This window comes from Colletotrichum orchidophilum (assembly GCF_001831195.1).
Source record: "Colletotrichum orchidophilum strain IMI 309357 chromosome Unknown Scaffold_131.1, whole genome shotgun sequence".
Taxonomy (NCBI): Eukaryota; Fungi; Ascomycota; class Sordariomycetes; order Glomerellales; family Glomerellaceae; genus Colletotrichum; species Colletotrichum orchidophilum.
In genome coordinates, this window is record NW_019173087.1 from 3,728 (window position 1) to 24,264 (window position 20,537).

The window sequence follows — 20,537 nt, forward strand, 5'->3', positions numbered from 1 at the left end:
ATATATTCTTTATTAACTCTACCCTTTTACTTTTATGCCCTATATTTATTTTGTTAGGCATCTTTTATTAACTCTAATATAGTTCGTCGTGTTCCTTAAGATAGGTAAAATAAAAAAGAGATATTTAATTAAAAATTAGCTCGTTAATTAATAATTAATATAAAGGTCTATAAATAGTCTATGCGCATGCGCTACCTCGGGGTCGAATTATACTTCTAATTTAATATATCTTAATATTTTAAGTATTAATATAAGAATTAGAAACTTTGACCTAGGTATATCCTAGGGCGACTGTATAGTGTATTCGAGTCAGCCGGCGTCGCCGAGATGAGCTTGGTGCACGACCATAGAAACAAAACTAAAGCGGAATAGCCCCGGAGACGGCAGGAGAGAGATTTTCAGCTGTCCAGGTTCGAATAGCAAAACACTAAAACCCATTTAAAATTAAGATTAAATTCATTAATATGCATTACCGGCGTACCCGGTCATTAAGGCCGGTCGCCTACTTACTTTCAAGTTTAGGTTTAAGAGCTAAGTTCGAGTCAAGGCGGCTAGCAAATAGACCTCTTGGCTGGCCAACACTGTTCTTTTAAATAAGGCAGCTCGCTCTGTCAAGCTAGCCAGCTCTCTCACTGCCCTACGTCTAATCGAGACAATGAAATTTTTGATAGTTCTTTTCCTCTTGGTGGTCGGCGCATGCTGTACCGATTCGAATCTCGCCCCTCCCGATCTTAATGTTGTCACCGATGAGAACTTCCCACGCAACGTGGCAGCTCAAGCCGATTCTCTCAGTGTAAGCCATCATGGAAGCTTGACTTCGCTCGAAGCCCACAAAGCCTACAAAAGACTAAGTTGGGTCATTCCTGGCACGCCGAGAAGAGACCAATACTATTATTTCATGAGCTGCACCCTACCCCGTAAAGGTTACATACCGGAAAACGAAGCTACATATTCCGTTATGAAAAAAACAGGTTGCATCCATGTGGGGCTTGTCGTAGGCCAAGTATCCGGGCGGTGGTGGAGGAGAGAATTCAACGGAACTTATCTTGATGTGCGACTGTTATATGGGGACCAGCAACCTGGGGTCCAGCAACCTGGGCTCCAGCAACCTGGGGTCCAGCAACCTGGGGTCCAGCAACCTGGGGTCCAGCAACCTGGGCTCCAGCAACCTGGGGTCCAGCAACCTGATCGCTGGTTCCAACGCAAAAGGGACTTTAAACCTAATGAATATCAAGAGTAAGTGCCTTAACTAAGTAATATTTTCTAAGCTTAATATGTCTTATCTATAGACCCTAAACTTAGTTATTGCTAGTTATCTCCCATACTAACATTCTTTTAGTTATATCTACAAAGGAACAACGACTTCAATAAAAGCGAATATAACTAGCCTCTGGGAGAAAGGTATATTATAAAAGTAGCCGTATATAACTTATGGATTCAAGCTAAGAAAATAATATATAACTAGGTGAACAGTGGGTTTTAGAAAGTAAAGGAGAGTTTCATGAATATATGAACTGCTTAATTTATTATAAGTACCTTGAAAAGACGTTAGAACCTTGACGTAAGGGCAACTAAAGTTTTATCACAATCGCTTTAGTGTTCCCTTTAGCTCTCTTAACATAGCGCCCTAGTTTACTATACAGGTTCTAAGACTTATTATTAAAGACCTATTACCTTAGTTTAATCTCTTTTTATATTTATAAATAGACGGGAGGTTAGAGTTATATTAAAATTATTACGACTTATAAATAAGGAAGGATAATAGCTAAACGACCTACCGGGATGTAAGGCGGCTAAAATAGGACATTTGGATTGATTTTTAATACGGATACATAAAGAATATCCCGCTTTTAGCCATAGCATAACCGACAGAACTTTCCGTTTCCTTTCAGTCCTCCTTTCTTCTTTACTCCCCTTCAGCACCCACCCTCTTATATGCCGCTTACTTTAATCTTTACCGTCCCCCTTTATTTTATACATTAAACTAACCGTTCTTTATCGGCTTATCGCTACTTTTATTTATCACTACTTTGTTAAATAAGATATTCTTCTTCAAGTCTCCTTAATTCAAAATACTAGGTGTTACTACGGTAGAATTAATATTGCCTTCCGGAGTTATGGTTTAGTAGGCCTTTTGCACCACGCCGCTAACGGGTGACTTCGATCGTAGCAGACGATACGAGTAGAGCGGTGAAGTATATCGCTTCCGAGGCAACGTTCCATGGTCGAAATTCAAGCTGGAGCTGTGACACAGTGTTGCCCACTGTGCCGCCGTCTTTGCAGCTTGTCGCTAGGTTTAGTCAGTGCCAAATCACAAGACGTTCCAAATCGACAATAGTTGTATTGCACTTGTATATGTCGATGGAAAAGGCCAACATCTCGCGCTAACCCTCGTCAGGAAGCACATAGTTAAAGAAGGCTTTCCCATGGCCAGGCCGCCCGGTTGAAAAGACCATCAGCAACACCACCAGCCTTGGTCATAGCCGGCTTCGCGCCCAGGGAGGACCAGTCGGGAATACAGAAACAGCCTGTAGCCGCCTCAATGTCGATCCAGTCTTCCGCTTGGTCTGGGCCCTCGAATGTGGATACGAAAGGCCTGCTTTGGTAGTGGAAGTAGGCGCCCGAACCTGAGTAGCTATTGATGAGAGACTCCACCTCGCTTTTGGGCCATGGACCGTTTCCGGCGTAATCAAAGGAGAAGAAAAGTTGAAATCCGAGAGAAGAGGCGTGTTGGAACGCCGCAGCTACAGAGTTTTCGTTGGTCGGATCGCCGTAAGCCATGTTGAGCGCAAAGGCATCAATGTGAGCCTTCTGCGCGGCAGAGATATCACCAATCCAGTCATTTGCACTATAGTTGGCCGAGTTGGTGATCTGTCGGCATGTTTCAGCAGGGAATTTCGTCTGAGAGGGAGGGCGAAAATTACCAGACAGTGAGCGAATACGGATTGGCTTTGAGCAATGCCTATCAGGGCTAGGATGCCCACGAGCGAGGCGAAGGCAATTATTCTCTAAGATGCAATGACCCAGGACACGAAATACGGTCCCTTTGACTCGGATTTGTAGTCTCGATGGCCAAAGGAAATTTAAAGTTAATGATAGTGTCTGAAAGATCGTTTAGAAGTTCGGCGTCTTTCCAGTGCCCGGACGAATAGCATGAGACGCTCCAACTAATCAGGGCGGCGTCCAGGAAAGCGCTCGGTCTCATTTGACTCAGCAACTGACTGGCTAGACTATGACCTCTATTCCCGCGCCGCGCATAAGGCGGCAATGGATTTCCTACATCACGCGATGGTTTGACTCGACGATGCGAGTTGGATTATTCCCATGCAGCCCATGAGGCAGAGGTGGGAGCCGGCGTCCAATGAACGCAGGTAGACCAAAGCAGATCCCAATCTCGGGAGCAACCGTTTTTCCAACGGCAAAATGCCCCAAAATATGTGGAAATAGCCTCGGTCTATCGGAGGAATGCTTATGGCATGGCTCCTATCCCATTCACCCGGCGATTGCAGTACCCGTTTTGGTCGAGTACCAGGTCCTTGCTAAGTAAGGAGTTGAGGCTGAGTGCAGAATGGGTTGCATGTAATTCAGGCTAAATAGGAATCGCGGCCTCGGGCTGTTGAGATCGCTTGAAGTCAGAGCACAGACTTCCAAAGGAATGCTAAGCCAAGGGTGGATTTGTCCTTGTCACCAATAAGGCAGAGTCGCCAATGGCCGGAAGACTAGGCGCACTAGAGAAGAAGACTCAAAAAGAACGAAATAAGACTCAGGAGAGAAACAATATAAGACTCAACGTGGAACATGACCGTTGGAGGCGTCATTTCTCCCAGTCAACCATTTCACTACTTGACCAATACGCTAGCCATGATGTGGAAAGTCACGTTGTGCAAAGTTCTCAGCCTTGCTCTCCTCGCCCCCGCTATTCTGGGCGAAGAGAGCTCAATTATTTCCGACAAGCCCGTCAGTGAGCATCAACTCGCCAGCAACAACCATGCTCCTCAGATTTGGGTCGACTCTCGTGACTTCAAAGGCGTCCAACGTGCTGCAGCAGACCTGTCGCAAGACTTTGGGCGTGTCTTTGGAGTAAACGGTACACTGTCGCACGCGGCCAGTCTGCCAAACACCACGAACGCTACGTCAGTCATCATAGCTGGATCTCTTGGAAAGTCAGAAATCATTGACAGCCTGGTGTCCGACGGCAAAATCGACGTTTCCGAAATCAAAGGAGACTGGGAGGCTTACACTATTGTCTTCCTTGAAGCTCCTATCGAGGGCGTTCCCTGGGCCTTGGTCATTGTTGGAAGCGATGAACGCGGAGCCATCTTCGGTATCTATGACATCTCTGAACAGATAGGCGTCTCGCCGTGGTATTGGTGGGCAGACGTTTCGCCTAAGCCGATATCTGGGGTATGGATTCAAAATACGAAAAAGGTTCAACCGACGCCTTCAGTGAAGTACCGTGGGTTCTTCATCAATGACGAGGCGCCGGCCTTAACTGGATGGGCGGAAAAAAAGTTTGGGCTCACCCCAAGCGGCAGACCGTTCAACAGCGAGTTTTACAAGCTCGTATTCGAGCTTTGCCTCCGTCTCCGATCGAACTACATTTGGCCCGCCATGTGGGGAAGCAGTTTCTACGTCGATGACCCGAAGAATGGACCATTGGCAAACGACTTTGGTGTCATCATCGGCACCAGCCACCACGAGCCGATGGCCAGATCCGAGACAGAGCAGAAGAACACAGTCCAAGGGCCCTGGGACTGGGGTATGAACAAAAAAAATATTACCCAGTTTTTCAAAGGCGGAGTGGATCGCGCTCGGGATTGGGAAACATTCTTCACCATGGGGATGAGAGGGTCAGGCGACGTTGCTTCGCCGACGCTGACCCCCGACCAGCTTGAAGACATAATCTCCGTCCAGCAGTCTTTGTTGAAAGAGGGTCTGAATGTAAGCGACATTAGTGAGATACCACAAACCTGGGTTTTGTACAAGGTCGGTGTATTCGAATGCCACAGTCAAGTCAAGATGCTAACCGGCGTAGGAGGTCGGTCGTTACTACCAAGCTGGGATGGACGTGCCAGACAGCGTCACTTTGCTTTGGACTGACGATAATGCCGGGAACCTTCTCAGAACGCCGCTTGCGAATGAGACGGACCATTCAGCCGGGCATGGCGTCTACTACCATTTTGACTACGTTGGGAGTCCAAGGAACTACAAGTGGATCAATACCATACAGCTGTCCAAAACATGGGAGCAGATGCATCTGGCCTATGAGAAAGGCGCTAGAGAGATTTGGATCGTGAACATCGGAGACATCAAACCTCTCGTGAGTCATTGCCTCATCCATATGACGTCAAACACCTACTAACGCCAGCGGAAGGAAATCCCTTTGACGCATTTCTTGGATATGGCCTATGACATGTCAAAATATGCCACTCCTGATAGTACGTCCGAATGGATCCGTCGCTGGGCCACCCGTGAATTCGGCGGTTCAGTAGCTGATAGGACCGCGGAGATTCTGAACACATACGGTAAACTGGTTATTCGCCGGAAGTACGAGCTGCTGAGCCGTCAGCCCTTTGCGTACAGTGTTGCTTACTATGACGAGGCAACGCAAGTCATGCAAGAATGGTCTGATCTTTTGAAGCTCGCTCAAGACACGTATAACTCCCTCCCGCAATCTACCAGAACGCCGTTTTTCCAAATGGTGCTCCACCCCGTTCTGGCTGGGAGCACTGTCGTCGAGCTCTACATCAAAGCCGCTCTAAACGCCTGGACTCTTCGACAACGGCGCGTCAGCGCCGACCGACTAGCGAACGATGTTCGCGATCTATTTGCGGAAGACCAGCGCATCACTGATAGGTACCACTCCATGAACGGAGGAAAATGGGATGGAATGATGGCCCAGCCTCACATTGGGTACACAACTTGGTCGGACCCGCCATCGAATATCATGCCGCAAGTGGGCTACCACGCCCCGGCGAATGTCCCCAAAGCTGGAATAATGGGCGTCTCAGTTCAGGGCAGCAACCAGAGTTCGCCTGGCGACCCCGAGCCTAGTCTTCTATCTGTGGATCCATACATGCCTCTCTCAGAAATCCGTTATATCGATGTCTTCGCCCGGGACAATGGCACGTTTTCCTATGAAGTCAAAAGCAACGCGACATACGTCACGGTATCGAATCCCAATGGTACTATAACAGCTCCGGGCGACCGCAGTGATAAGCGTTGCATAGTCTCCGTGGACTGGGACGCAGCTCCGGCTGGACTGAGCTGGGTCGGGCTGAGAGTACAGGCCACCAACGCCCCAGGCAGCTGGCCAATCACCGCGACGCTGCCTGTCAACAAAACATCCGTTTCAGGATCGTTCAGTGGATTTGTTGAATCTGGAGGCGTGGTCGCCATTGAAGCGGAACATTACTCGGAAACCCAGCCAAAGAACGAACTCTCGTACATCATAATCCCGCATTACGGTCGCACTCTGTCTGGAGTGAAGCTTTGGCCAGTCACGGCAGACTCCCAGACTACATCAACCGGGCCGAAGCTGACATACTCCTTTTACAACTTCCGGTCGCGCAGCAATGCGAGAGTCATGCTTTTCTTGGGCACAACACTGAACCACGATCCGAGCCGCCCACTCAAGTACGCCTTCGCGATAGATGGTGGAAGCCCGGTGATCGTGCAGCCGGTTCCTGTGACCCCCATGGGAAGTGATCCTGCTGGATGGTCAGACGCGGTGATTGCAGGAGGCTGGACGTCGTCGACCGTTGTTAACCTCTCCAATGGCTCGCATATTCTCGATCTCTGGCTGCTTGAGCCGGGAGTCGTGATCCAGAGGCTGGTCATTGATCTTGGAGGCTTCAAGCAGAGCTCTCTTGGCCCCCCGGAGAGCAGACAGTATCCATAAACAAAGAAAAAACATAGTTGCTTAGCTTACCTTAGAATCCGGACGATTGCTCCAATGTGCGGACATAGTTAGGCGCATTGGAAGATTATCGCCACCAAAAAGCTCTGAAATCCCTTGTACCTTCGAAACAATAGTATCAAATTGAATTTATTGTCACCTTCTTCAATTCTCATTGTTCATCCAGGATAGAGTCAAGATGCGCCAGAATCTACTAAACCGGTAGCCACATGCGGCTTCAGCCATACCTTTTCTCACCCCAAAGCCTGAAATATTCCTGCATCCTACCGTGAGCTTCGAAGCCCACTATATACCTGTTTATGCATAAGTCTCAATGTCATCATGCCCCTAAATGATCCTATGAGATCTGGAAAGAAAGCGAGTACTTCTGTGACAACGAAACCATGTTGCGGTGCGCGGTGGGCCCAGGCTGGTCCCGTATCCCATGCATACAAGGCTGGGGAGTTTCGTAGACGAACTGCATCTGGAATTTCTCCACCAGTTACATGAGGGCACATGTACTCTGGATCATCCCACCGGCTCCTTAGACATCCAATCCTCCTCCGGTTGCCCGAGCCCTTCAACCGAAAATACTTTGCGTGGATCACTCATCTGAACGGTAGTATGACGATGTTAGGAACCGGTATTTTCTCAGATTTTCCTGTAGTAGCAAATTAGGAAAATTAGAAGAAAATCAAATTACCCGGCGGAGATGTGGACTTCATCGAAAATTGAGCTGGTAAACATTGACCGCTTACTTTGAGAGGTAGGCCAATGCAATGTAAAGGCTTGGCATGGAATTGCTTTTAAGTTGTTTTAAGTTGTAACTATCCTCAAGCAGCAACGAAAGATTGTCATGCTTTCTTGCAAACCACTTGCTTATACGAAAACTTCGTTTACATCTAGATTGGCAGCAAAAATAACCCGGCCATCATGAGAATCATCTGGTTGATGTCCTTTTTCTCACTGGGACGTACGCTGTCCCAGGATGAATCATCTGCCGCTGGAATGCATTGGGTCTCGACTTGGACGGCAGCCTCACGTGATGTTGGCGGCACCAACCTCCCTCCCAGTCCCTACGTGAGTAATGCTAATTCGCGGCACCATCCACTCCTGATTGCTTCTGTATTCTCCCATCTGACACGCCTCAAAAGGGTGGCTCTTCTGTCACGGTACAGTTCAAAAATACCACGATTCGACAGACATTCCGCTCTTCCATTGGTGCCGGGCGGATTAAATTTAAGTTATCAAACCAATTCAGCAAGCAGCCTTTGCCCATCACGGCGGCGTCCATAGCCCTGCCAAAGGACGGCGCGACCGGAACAGCGGATATCCAATCATTGTCAGCCAAAGAGCTTACCTTTGCCGGCGCTGCATCCGTTGTGCTGGCACCGGGTGAAATTATCTACTCAGACGCCATCGAATTCAACCTTCGGCCGCTGTCGACCATTGCACTCTCGTTATACTTGAGGGATGGCCAGTCCGGCACGGTGCTCACTGGACATCCAGGTAGCCGCACCACGACCTGGCTCCAGACAGGAAACGCAGTTAATGCTACATCGGTCGCTGAACAAAGCATGATCGGCTGGTTCTTCGCCGCGCAAATAGAGGGCTGGGTGACTGGAGATCATCGCGGGCTGGTTGCCTTGGGCGACAGCATTACAGACGGTCTTGGCAGCGAAACGAACAAGAACAATCGGTACGGATCTCAACAGTTTTTTTGCTGCACCACTTGAGCTGTCAACAAGATTACTAATGCGAGGTCAGATGGACCGACGTTCTCGCCGAAAGGCTTCAGCAGACTGGCATGACATCTCTAGCAGTCAACAATCAAGGCATTGGAGGCAACGCAGTTGTTCAAGGGGGCTTGGGCCAGACACTCCTCAAACGATTTCAGAGAGATGGGGTCAGCCAATCTGGCGCCAAATACCTTCTCATATTCGAGGGGGTAAATGATTTGGGGTACTCCGGGTTGGACGCTGCCTCACAAGAACAGATGTTTGAGAATCTCACCAGGGCATACACCGATCTCGTCTTTCAAGCTAGAGCCGCGGGGCTCATCACTATTGGCGCAACTATCACTCCGTTTGGGGGTAGCGGCTATGCGCATCCCTTACGGGAAGCAACTAGAGTCAGGATTAACGATTGGATCCTCAAGCATAGTACGTATGACCATACTGTGGACTTTTCAGCAATGGTTGGAAATGGAAGCGATAAGCTATTGCCTGAGTACAGCTCAGACGGTCTTCATTTAAGCGTGGCTGGCTATAAGCAAATGGGTGAACGGTTCCCCCTCGAAATACTACAGTAGCTTGCTCTTGTAGACGGGCATTAGCTGACTATTTGGTTAATTGATGACAAAGGCTCTTACCGGGTTTTCTGAAACTTCTTTCCTTACAGATACATTTAAAGACTTGTTATATAAAGCTATATCTAGATTATTAAAATATTAGGATGAGGCTATTGCGAGTCTTAGTAGGGAGAGTGAAATGGAAAGCGGCCACTTCCTACTGACAGGAAAAAAGAGCTCTCTAATTTAAAATATTAAATATAAATTCGACGTATATATTAAAGAACTTTACTTATAAATTCACTATAATTAGAATATTAACTTCTTATAAAACATTAAGGTTTATTTTTAAAAAAAAAAAAAAACTCATAACCTTTTATCTTTTTAATTATTTCAAAATATATTATAAATAGATTATATTATATAATAGTTAAACTCTTCGTGTTAAAAAAACTTTATATTTCTTCTTCGGAGCCTTGTCACATTAGCCTTATAGCTATTAATAAGTATTAGATTTATATCAACTTTAAATATTAATATTAACCGGAGCTCTAACCTATTTCTAAGCCTAGACTCTATTCTAAAGCCTTATAGCTATTATAATGCTGAGGTATTACTAAGTTGACTTAGCTTAAAAAAAAAAACTAGTTTAAATCTATTATTAACGCTTCTTTAATAGTGAATAAAATAGTTTAATAATAGCTAATAGTCTGGAGCGGCTGTATAAATCTCTAGATAAAGAGCCAAAAGTTTTAGTACCTTAAGTAATTATAACGTAAATAGATCTTTAATAAAGAGGTAGGGTAGTACATAGAAAAGTATCAGCCTTGTAGCATCAATATTATTCTGAATTCAGATCGCATCAACGTAGAAAGTACACCCTGTGTTTGAGAAGAATCTTATTGCTGTCCTATTCAAAGTATGTGATATAGATAAGAGGCTCCGGGAAAGGGGCTTTGGCCAGCCTACATCTAATCTACGACGGAGCCGCAGATGCAGCTACAGTCGGAGCTGGAGTTTTCTCCTTTTCGGGCCTTCGCCCAACAAGAATGTGCCTAAAAACGTTTATAAGATGAATCTATAGCAGTAGATGAGGATGAGGAAAACTTACTGAGGCCAATACGCGTGAATGCTTCGGTCATTCCCATTCTTACGGACGTCAATGAGGAAGACTCGGACCTCCTCTGGGGTCCAGTCCAACGCGCGTGTGAGGGGTGCCATTGTGATTGCCTCCATGCCCGTCATGAAGTTTTCATTATTCCACGCGCCAAGCTCCTTGAAATGCTCATCCTTTGGCCAAGGGTTGGTCGGCCACTTATATGTACTTAGCGTCACGTCTTCAAAGCCAATCTCAATCATGAGGTCCCTCAACTCGGGCGTATCAACCCACGCTGCTCCGAGCTTGATTGACGCTTGCATAAGATACTTGGACCAATGGGACAGAGCGTGCTCGGGCTTCAAAGTTCCGTCGTCGGACTTGGCGAAAATGGCGGTCTCCTGAAGCTCAACGTAGCCACCAGGCTCGAGATTGCTATATTCGCTATGATCAGCTACTATTTTCACTGTTTTCGCTTGTGAATACAGAGTGGCGGAAGCCTTACTCGTAGCATCTTTGTAGGAACAACCTCCAGTCCCTGATACTGGATGTCATAAAGCGACTGTGGATGTAGTGGAATGGCTGTGAAAATGACCACTCGTCTTCGATATCGTCGACCTCAAACCTCACGTTATGAGGTACGCTAGAAACATGACATTAACATTGTTCGCCGGGCACTGACGTTACTCCAGACAAACCTGCTAGGCTGAGTTGCTGAAAGGTCAATACCCAAAATAGCGGCTTCCGGGTGGTCATCTCCAAAATGAACCGCCCAAATTCCTGTACCTGTACCGACATCAAGGACCCGACCGACCTTGGCATCTTCGTCACAAGGTGGGGCAATGCCAAGTCGGTCCCTCAGCATGAGAAGGCATAAGTGATGAACCAAGTCTGCAACATGGGTTAGCTAGAAATCAAATCGCAAAATCAGCGTGGAAGGTACCTAGTCTTTCGAGCTCTCGGTCGTCGTTCGGGAATAGATATTCTACAGCACTAGCTAAGCTTCTCAATTACTCAATATGAGTCTCATGAACCTACTGCCATCCTTATATCGATGGTAAGTTCGACCATTCTCGCGGCGATAGTCCAATAGTGAGCTACGCAGACTGGTGCTGGAGGACGCAATGCTCTATGACACGAAGTTAAATGTCTGCAGTGGCCGTGATTTGCGTGGAAGGTCATGCTTACAGTTCCCATATTAGACCGTGCGTCGTCCTGTTGTGGAATAGAATTAGAGGCGAGGTATAAAGTTGAAAAGTGTATTAACAAACCTCCTCCTCAGCAGCAATCTGAACCTCGAAATCTGGAGGTGGATTGGCCATTGTGACTGGCGATGCGGGGTTTCAGTGCAAAGGAAAAAAAGTTGAGCTTGAGGAAGGGGAGGAGAAGTGGCACAGGAAAGTCATAGAAACACAACGATGGGTGGACTGATATATGTTTGTTGTTGGACCTCTTTTTGGCGGATGCAGCGCCACTCTCCTGCTCTGATTTGTACAAGACCCACGTTCATGTACTGCCTAGTGGGCAGAGCTGATTTTCCGCACGAATAGAAAGTCGGTAGCAGGGGCCACCAACGGAGCTCGCATATATGTCAGTCATATCCAACATCGGCCCGACCAATATTTGTTGTTGGTCACACCTTGACCGGGATGAAGAATCGGATTGTGGTGTGTAATTACAGACCTGAGGATGATGGCAATGTTGTCACCGCCGGGGTCCTTCATCCTGGAAAAGAATCGGATGAAAGGCGAGGAGAAGCCATATCCACTGACATTGGGATTTCAATCTCTGTGTTGAGTCTCGCATGGTGACGTACATCAATTAGGGCGGTTTTTTATTGTAATTAACTCTACAGCGTGTTATGACAATGATTCGAGTAGGTTGGCAGTCTAACTACAAGAAGTTCTCATGTTTGGCCCATAAGCTACTCGCCTAGTCTATTGATTAAGAAGGGCCAAATGTTTCTAGGCCACATTTTTGATATCAATAGTTGCCAGCGCAATCTTGGTACCGGTGTGCAATGCTGTAGCTCCAATGAAATAGACCGTGTCGTTACCGTTGTCAAAAACAGGGAGGAGTCGTAGCCGGCGAAATTGGCCTCAATAAACATTAGCAACCTAGGATGGCGTTGGGATGAAGTTTGCTGATTATAAGGCGTAAGATCAGCCTGAGAGAGGATGCCTTCCGCTTTGCAACATTCTCGAACGTTGGGAGCAGTGCCAGCCAGTAGGCGTGATGAGGCAGAGGATAGCGTGAAAAATCATGCTATGTTTTTTTCTAGAAAATGTATCACAGGGTCTCTTTAGCAAACTTTGAGTCAGCAGAATAAACCACCTTACACTCCGATAGGTGCTCCAAGGAGATGGTTGAAATCGACTCGAAACGAGAGTAATCTAAGACTTTTACCACCGTACTACTCCTACATACTGCCTAGCTAGTACATAATACATAGTCTAAGAATGAGATCAATTCCTCCACCCGTTGGGGCCACCCCAAGTTCCCTTGACCATTGACGTATAGTAAACCCACGGGAAGAAATCCTTCTTCAAATGGTAAAATGCCCGTCGGGGAACTGCCTGATCAAATCCAATAAGGTCGCCAAACGTCTCTTTGGGAATTCCGCCATACTTGAATTCTGCAAGCAAAAGCTTGCCATACTCGGTAGGAATTGGGCAAGAAGTATAGCCATCATACTTGGGTTCAGGCTCGTTGCCCTCCAAAGATCGCAGCAGATTGCTAACCAAAATGGGAGCCTGAGATGTGATTGCCGCAGCCGTCTTAGAAGTAGGTAGACTGGATGCGTCACCTGCTGACCAGACATTGTGGAACTCGGTGTGACGGGTTGTGGACTGATCAACACTGACATATCCAGCCGCGTCTGCGAGGGGACTGTTCTTTACGAAAGCATGGGGGCCCATTTTCGGGACAACATGCAGAAGGTCAAACTGCTTCGTGACCTTTTCTTTTCCGTCAGGCCGACCAAAAGTGGCAGTGTTTCCATCCACGGCGAGAAGATCATGTTGGAAGAGTCCCTCGACGCCCCTCTCCTTCCGCAATTCTTCAAGCTTGGCGCTGTACTTGGGAACTCCAAACATGGTAGGGAGGCCAGTGGCGAAACTGATCTTGATGGGTGATTTTGCAGGGTTGCTGGGGTTGTAAAGGCCTGCACGCTTCCAGTGGTCCAGAGCGAGCCACATGATCTTCTGGGGTGCGCCAGCACACTTGATTACGCCGGCGGGTTGGGTAAAGATAGCATTGCCCTTCTGAAGTCTTCCGAAAGTGCCGAAGACCTTGTCACAAGTGTCATATCCGTAGATAGAAGACACAAGAGAAGTGGGATCTGCGAGGGCCTCAGGTAACCCCTTCACGCTGCCGTAGTCGATGCTAATGCCCGGAGCGACGACGAGCTGCTCGTAGCCGAGTTTGTCGCCATTTCCTAGCTTGATGCTGTTCTCCTTGGGGGCAAAAGAACTCACACCCTGCTGGTAGAACTTGAGTTTGGGGTCAACCAGACTCTCGAGCGGTCTTCGTAACTCTTGCTTTGATTTGAGGCCACCGCCAACCAGTGTCCAGCCAGGCTGATAGTGATGCCATTCGGCAGGGTCCACAACGGCAACATCATCCTGAGAGAAACGACCAGTCCGCAAAAGTTGGTGGCTGATAGTCAGGCCGGCGCTGCCTCCTCCGACGACAACGACCTTGTGATTCCGAGCGACAGAGCTGACGGGGGTTACCGTTGCAAGACCCCGGATTTTGGAAGCCTTTGCAGTAATACGAGCGCGGCCGCCTTGACGAGATGCCAAAATCGCGCGACTGGCAAACATTTTGGCGTAGATAGAAAAGAACGCTGCGTAAGAGTTTGCGTGGCAAGAAGCAAGTGACGAGGCTACGTTTTAGGGGGGTTGGACGACGAGATGTCGTGATGATAAAGCATTGAGAGACGAACCAACCAAGGTAAGTGGAAAGAAACGGGGCGGGGTGGGCCGACTGGAAAATGTAATCGCCGAAGCTTTCGGTACCTGCCGCGCTTACCTAAAAAGAGGCGTGGGGCACACTCCACCGCCGGCCTAGCGAACGAGTTAGAGTCTTGTGTCAAGATTGCACGCCGCGCCGAGCACCCCCGATAGCCGCAACTTTTGGCCAAAAACTTTCCTTACAATTAAAGAGCTCGCACCGGCCGGCCGGCTAGTCGGCGAAACTGGTCGGCGAGAATGGTCACCGATATCGTTTGCAACTCCCCGACCGGGACGGGAGGCGCCGGGATGCAGTGGGATCTCGTTCGATGTTTAAACTTTCCCTCGGCTGCTCTCAGTATTAAAGGTTTCCGGCAGATGGCCAGTCCCAGCTTCTAGTGCATCGTGCATTCTCCGCAGAAGCCTGCATCGCCAAATCCCACTCGTTCAATCCTTTGTATCGTCATCTCACTTTCCACAATGAATCCAGCGCGCGTATTTATAGCTAGACAAGTCCAATCGATATGTTTGTCCAAGACGCCCGGGATCGCAAAATCTCCCTTTGTCCGAGGAAAGCGCAGCACTAAGGTGCGTGTTGTGCATGACATCGAGGCACCCAAGGCCGTCTACCCAGCCGTAACTGCTACACATTGTCATGGTATTCCACCGAGTTGCGGCTTTCCAACGCCCTTATATCACCAACGAACTCTCCCGAGAGCGATGAGTCAACCCAACCGATTCCCATACAGCACCGCCTCTACCGGCACAACACAACCGGTCGTTCACGATGTCTTCGAGTCCGAGACGGGAACCTGGCAGTACATTGTTGCAGACCCGTCTACGAAAGCGGCAGTCATCATTGACCCGGTTCTGGATTATGACCGAACAACACAAGCTATTACCACATCTTCCGCCGACGAGTTGCTTCGGTTGGTCAAGGAACACGGCTATTTGGTTTCTTTGATTCTCGAAACCCATGCCCATGCAGATCACCTCACTGCAGCCTCATACCTGCAAAAATGCATTGCGGAAGAGTATGGAAGTAAGCCACTGATCGGCATAGGACGACGCATTGCACAGGTACAAGACCTGTTTGGTCAACGATATGGTGTGCCCAGCGAAGAACGCCTTGATGTCTTTGACAAACTCTTCAAAGATGATGAAAGTTTTAGCATTGGCAACCTGAGCGCGACTGCTATTCATCTTTCCGGGCACACGCCCGACCACTTGGGTTATAAGATCGGAGGTAAGGCCCACAAGATGCCCCGTTATCATATTTACTTTTGCTAATCTTTTTGACAAGACAACGTGTTTTGCGGTGACTCCTTGTTACACGTGGACATTGGAACTGCCCGTTGTGACTTTCCTGGTGGAAGTGCCAACAACCTTTATCACTCAGGCCGCAGGCTTCTTAGTCTTCCAGATCACGTCAAAGTCTGGACAGGCCATGACTATCCCCCAGACGAACGCGAGGGCCCTGTCTCATGGATGACGGTCAGGGACCATAGAAAGTTCAACAAGCACTTGCGGGATGGTATCACCGAGGAGGAATTTGTTGCCCAGCGCAAGGAGCGCGATGCTAAGCTCGGTGAGCCAAAGCTGCTCCACCAGTCTCTGCAAACGAACATCCGAGCCGGTCAACTCCCCCAACCAACGGCTTCCGGGCACCGCATGCTTCATCTACCTATCAAGCTGGGAGACCTGCAATGGTAATATATTAGATGACGACGAAGTCGAGTGAGAAGGCGCATCCGGGGATGTTCTTGGTCATCCAGGGAGGTCAAAACCATGACGAAGGATGCTTTCCAGTGCGCTGGGGCTACGAAAGTTTTGCAATTTGATATCCCCCCAAAGAGAGCCTAAATGGTGGCCGGATAGTTGGAGTTCGAATGGAACAAATTTCAAAAACATAACTGGACCGGATTTGAGCGATCAGCTTAGTCGTTGATTTCTTGTAGCGACGTGACTTGAGAGCTAGGAAAGCACTGGTTTCAATTGGCTTGTCAAAACTCCTATTTCTTAGTCCGTCAACCTAATGTCGTATAAAATCCACCGAGTGAGTGTTCTAGGCATCACCCTGTGAATACGACGACATTGGAGGGAGTGAGGCTAGATGGCACGAGCATGCTCGAAGACTAGGGGCAGATTTGTGACACGCGCTTGATACATCAATTGTGTAAGGCACGTGGGCCACCATCGGTGTAGCAACGCCGGCCTACGGGACGGGACGCTAGCTAAACTCATCAAGCTAACTGTTTTGAGACCATGTCTGAGAAAGCAACTCTCTTGGCCGACTCGGCTCCTTACTTAACCTTCCCAATGCTCCCGTAAGTTCACTTCATGAGTCAACAAATATGGCAGACCCTCTCTCAGCTTGTCTAGCGCAACAAAACCCCTTACGTCTCCCACTGTTTTGAAACCCGACGACTTGACCCATGTCAACGCGATCAAATAAAACCTTGAACCCATTGAATTCAAGTAGGGACAAAAGGTGGCCAGTGTAGAGAACATCAGGTTCGTCTCACTAGCGGCCACATTGAGGCGGCCGGCTTGGTTGCGAAGATGAGAGTAGACGAATAATTTAATCAAATCATTCGTTGCAGCATTCGATCCGGTTACCCGAAACGTTCCCCAGTCTATGCGCAGCCTATTTGCCGGACGCGAGTTTGGGCCATTTCGGCAATCGCATTGTTTCACATGCCGGTGTAGACATTAGATGAGAACCGATCACACACAAAGAGACTCAGTCGGCATCCATGCGTCGGCTAGATTACCGGGGACTGGATTCTCAGCAACTTCGGATTGTGCTATCAACATCGACTTTGAACAAGGGGACACGTCATGCTCACTTCAGAAACTCAGACGAATCAAGGCCAATTTATGTAACGTGTGCAAACAAAACCCCTCTCTTCCGCTGTCCGACCCAAGGTTCAGTCGCACTGGTACTCACCGCGTTCTACACAAGGTTTCAATGTCATCATTGGACTTCAGGCAACACTGCCTTGTGTGATCGCGCTCCCCGACGTTGTTCGATCGGACTTGATCGCCAGTGGCAATTGATCAGTCCGGATCTTCGCAATCCAGAGCTTGGGCGACGTCGAATTTTAAACCTGGGTTATGTTGATGGAATCCAGTACTAATGAGTCAGAACTATGAGGACGCGACGACTTCAGTGCCGCCGCCTATACCATCGCCAAAAGCAGCACCCCAGAAAGCAACTCGATTATACCCTGTGCTGTCGCTCCTCTCAGTAATACTACTATTTTTCTCGGCAGGGGCTGGCATAGCCTTGTCAGCGGTGGTTTTATTCCAGAATCTCGAGTCAACAGAGGTTCTCGATCCTCTTAGCCGAGCTGTTTTCTTCGTTGCTTCCTGCATGAGCCTTGTCTACGTGTTTACACATCTCGTCGCCGCTCGAACAACTTACATCGAGAACTATGGATCTCCAACTATATACGGAAAATATGTTGCTGGGTTTGCCTTTTTGTTGGCTCGGCTAGGTCTTCCTGTTTGGGTGGCAGCGATTACTTTGTCCATATTTGTGGCTGTCAATATTGGATTAGATCTTTCCAAAGGGGTTCAAGACAATCTCCCATGGCTTAATGTTATAATCAGCATATCTTCTTTGTAAGTAATGATGCCAACGGCGTTGAAACTCGACGGCTAACATGTCGGTAGATTTTCTCTTGCAGCAGTGCTTGCAGTTATTGAGATGGCCGATCGCCCATTTGCAACTCTAGGACTTTCTCAAACTTGGTTTATCCTAGGAGAGGAACCATTGGCTTGCCCTAGTGATGGCGATCTCGAGCCTGGGGTTGTCAATATGACGCTGACTCCACACGAGAAGCGAGAGACAGGCGTTGAAAAGAACAGTACACCAAGGAAACCAGAAAAGCAAAAACTCAGGACTCTGACGAAAAGAAATCCTCATGACACCGAGCACAAATCTCTGTGAGGAACTGCATTTCTCTCACCAATGAAATCAAGAACTAATGTGCTACTCAGACGTCATGCCAGAAGTATGTCCATGCCGACGCCATTGAACACTGTCTTCGGCAATCGCCCTGGTGGCATTACACCCAACTCTCCATTTCTCATCAGTGAATTCGCATGGAAGCCACCGACGAGGGATGGCGCGACACCAAAAACAAGCGGAGCAGTGACAGTCGGCGATTGGGTTACGTGGCGTGAACATGCCAGTATGCAACAAGGAGGATCCGATATATCTACTAATGCCTCGGCACGTCCTGACGAAATTATCTTGCCATCAATGCCTCCCCATATTGAGTACTCTTCGCTTAGTCAGGCTCTTCTCGTAGAACAAGGGAGTTATGATTCAAGGCGATGGACTGCCATTGGCATGCAATCGCCGCCTTTCAACGGTCGGTTTTTGGATATTCCATTCAGAAGGCCTTTGACACCATTGATGACCATGGAGGAAGAGAACAGGCTTGTGGGGCGTAGGCCATCGACCCGAGACAGCGACTGGGAGGCATACTATCATCTGCAATTGAGGCAAGCGAGCAGGCCGGCAAGCTCGCGTACGACGACAACATTCAGATCCTCTCGACATGGTCTAGGGAATATTTCAGATGATCATCCTACACTTCCGCACATTGCAACCCTCGCAACTAGACCGGGTGGAATTGCAAGCAGCATCCGGCCCGACAGCAATGTGTTGCCAAACGAGGGGCGGCGGCGGCGGAGAACTTCAAGCATCAGTTCTTACGAGGGCCGACGTCTTACACACAGGACAGAGGGTCGAGTTACATCTCAGCATAGTTCGCGACCAGGCACACGCCCGTCGAGCCATCATCCGTCGGTAGCAACCCCTTGTCCGCGCCCTGCGAGCCCAGCATTGACAATTCGATCTGTCAAATCCGACGTGCACAACTTTTCCAGGCCTCGTACCTCGGCAGCTGCTAGAATGCAGTCTAAAGTTGCTAAGCGTCTGCGTGCGTTCAAGCAGCAAGAGATTGAAAGCGCTAGGCAGCCTCAAGCAGAAGAGCAGATACCCACTTCTCCCGTCACTCCGGTATCTCCCGCCACTCCAAGAACAGTCAGAGCAGCAGCAGTGAAGACGCTTCAAGACAGACTCGGTAAAAGGAACCAGAAGAGGCAATTGGAGGAAAAACCGCGTCCCGCAACTCCAGAGACACCTCGAACGGCTAGGGCCACGGCTGTCAAAAATCTACAAGAAAGGCTAGGAAAAAGAATGATGCGGCGGATTGAGGCAGAAGTTGCCGAAGTTGCCCAATAGGTTATTGGCCCTTGTTATTCAAGCAAGCTTGTGCGACATCAAATATCATAATGTTTATAAAAACCAAACCCATATTAGTAGTAGTGAAGTTATGGCTGGATGAAACACCTTTTGAGAAACTTGAATCTCCCACTTATTCACGGAAACAAGGTTAAGATAAGTTCATCGTTTTTCTTTTTTTTTTTTTTTTTTTGGTACTCGAACAACTCACGAACATTCTGTTGTACTCGTCAGAGGGGAAACCAGAGCCTCCATTTTTTATCCGGAAAACTAACTTTGCCAATCATGCAATCCAGTACCGCGTGAGCCGGAAAGAAACCCGAAATTGGTTAAAGAGATAATCTGACATTTTCACTTCACCTTCCACGGGCACCTATATAAAACTCACCAATCCTACTTGTCAGTTCCAATTATCGATTTGTACACCTGATTCTAGCTCAAACCCAGCCCTGAGGGAACTCTTGCCGGTGATTATAGTATGCTTTTCCCTGGAGTCCTGACTTTTTTCATCCTTGGCTGCGTACTCTCTGTCCCACAATGCTGCCTCTATCGTCTCGTACCTTGTGCAACATTGGTGTGCTCTGGGGTTGCATTGTCAACCTCGCGGCCTTCAACAATTTTCCATCTAGTGCGGAAGAATCTGCGATGGGCTTTACTGTTTAGTCCTACCAGCCTTAGTGAAATTTGTTTCCCTGCATAGTGTTCGTCTCCTTTTTCCACTCGTAAAGTGTTTTCACTCCTGTGACGTCGATGAGGGGTACATGTGTCAGGTCTTAGACCATGACGGCCATCTGCTACCTCGAGGGCATGATTTAGTCGCGCTTCTGCAGCCTTTCGATACGCTTAAACGATGCCACACTGCAATATCTACAAGCTGACTTGGTCTGTGACTGGTCACCGGCTTCTCGCCGTTCAAATTGTACCTCGACGGATTGAAGCATCGATTTCTGAAGACGACTGGCATCGAGGAAAAGGATAGAGTCGGTGAAACTGACTAACAAGGCGTCTTCGAGCATAAATGTATCTTCCGCAAAAGAAGG

At 48.3% G+C, this 20,537-nt stretch overlaps 8 protein-coding genes across 8 annotated transcripts; 5 read left to right on the plus strand and 3 right to left on the minus strand.

Annotated features, from left to right (window-relative positions):
- Positions 1–655: 655 nt before the first annotated feature.
- On the plus strand, positions 656–1,371 carry CORC01_11692 (uncharacterized protein; the record flags this gene model as incomplete). Its single annotated transcript, XM_022623314.1, has 3 exons — positions 656–793; positions 999–1,236; positions 1,340–1,371. The coding sequence occupies 3 exons, from the start codon at positions 656–658 to the stop codon at positions 1,369–1,371; spliced, it is 408 nt and encodes a 135-aa protein (XP_022470137.1).
- Positions 1,372–2,147: 776 nt separating this feature from the next.
- Positions 2,148–2,781, minus strand: CORC01_11693 (glycosyl hydrolase family 71; the record flags this gene model as incomplete). Its single annotated transcript, XM_022623315.1, has 2 exons — positions 2,148–2,290; positions 2,454–2,781. 2 exons carry the CDS (start codon positions 2,779–2,781, stop codon positions 2,148–2,150), a joined length of 471 nt encoding a protein of 156 aa, XP_022470138.1.
- Positions 2,782–3,861: 1,080 nt separating this feature from the next.
- CORC01_11694 (uncharacterized protein) lies at positions 3,862–6,901 on the plus strand (the record flags this gene model as incomplete). Its single annotated transcript, XM_022623316.1, has 3 exons — positions 3,862–4,986; positions 5,036–5,320; positions 5,369–6,901. 3 exons carry the CDS (start codon positions 3,862–3,864, stop codon positions 6,899–6,901), a joined length of 2,943 nt encoding a protein of 980 aa, XP_022470139.1.
- A 930-nt stretch (positions 6,902–7,831) lies between these two features.
- CORC01_11695 (uncharacterized protein) lies at positions 7,832–9,209 on the plus strand (the record flags this gene model as incomplete). The annotated part of the gene is made up of 3 exons (XM_022623317.1): positions 7,832–7,978; positions 8,053–8,597; positions 8,666–9,209. The coding sequence occupies 3 exons, from the start codon at positions 7,832–7,834 to the stop codon at positions 9,207–9,209; spliced, it is 1,236 nt and encodes a 411-aa protein (XP_022470140.1).
- A 955-nt stretch (positions 9,210–10,164) lies between these two features.
- On the minus strand, positions 10,165–11,606 carry CORC01_11696 (uncharacterized protein; the record flags this gene model as incomplete). The annotated part of the gene is made up of 7 exons (XM_022623318.1): positions 10,165–10,243; positions 10,300–10,719; positions 10,790–10,927; positions 10,983–11,175; positions 11,323–11,413; positions 11,473–11,499; positions 11,556–11,606. 7 exons carry the CDS (start codon positions 11,604–11,606, stop codon positions 10,165–10,167), a joined length of 999 nt encoding a protein of 332 aa, XP_022470141.1.
- Positions 11,607–12,749: 1,143 nt separating this feature from the next.
- CORC01_11697 (Sulfide:quinone oxidoreductase/flavo-binding protein) lies at positions 12,750–14,108 on the minus strand (the record flags this gene model as incomplete). The annotated part of the gene is made up of 1 exon (XM_022623319.1): positions 12,750–14,108. The coding sequence occupies one exon, from the start codon at positions 14,106–14,108 to the stop codon at positions 12,750–12,752; it is 1,359 nt and encodes a 452-aa protein (XP_022470142.1).
- Positions 14,109–14,957: 849 nt separating this feature from the next.
- CORC01_11698 (metallo-beta-lactamase superfamily protein) lies at positions 14,958–15,950 on the plus strand (the record flags this gene model as incomplete). Its single annotated transcript, XM_022623320.1, has 2 exons — positions 14,958–15,483; positions 15,541–15,950. The coding sequence occupies 2 exons, from the start codon at positions 14,958–14,960 to the stop codon at positions 15,948–15,950; spliced, it is 936 nt and encodes a 311-aa protein (XP_022470143.1).
- A 1,426-nt stretch (positions 15,951–17,376) lies between these two features.
- On the plus strand, positions 17,377–19,497 carry CORC01_11699 (uncharacterized protein; the record flags this gene model as incomplete). The annotated part of the gene is made up of 4 exons (XM_022623321.1): positions 17,377–17,864; positions 17,916–18,188; positions 18,243–18,566; positions 18,798–19,497. The coding sequence occupies 4 exons, from the start codon at positions 17,377–17,379 to the stop codon at positions 19,495–19,497; spliced, it is 1,785 nt and encodes a 594-aa protein (XP_022470144.1).
- Between the last annotated feature and the right edge of the window lie 1,040 nt (positions 19,498–20,537).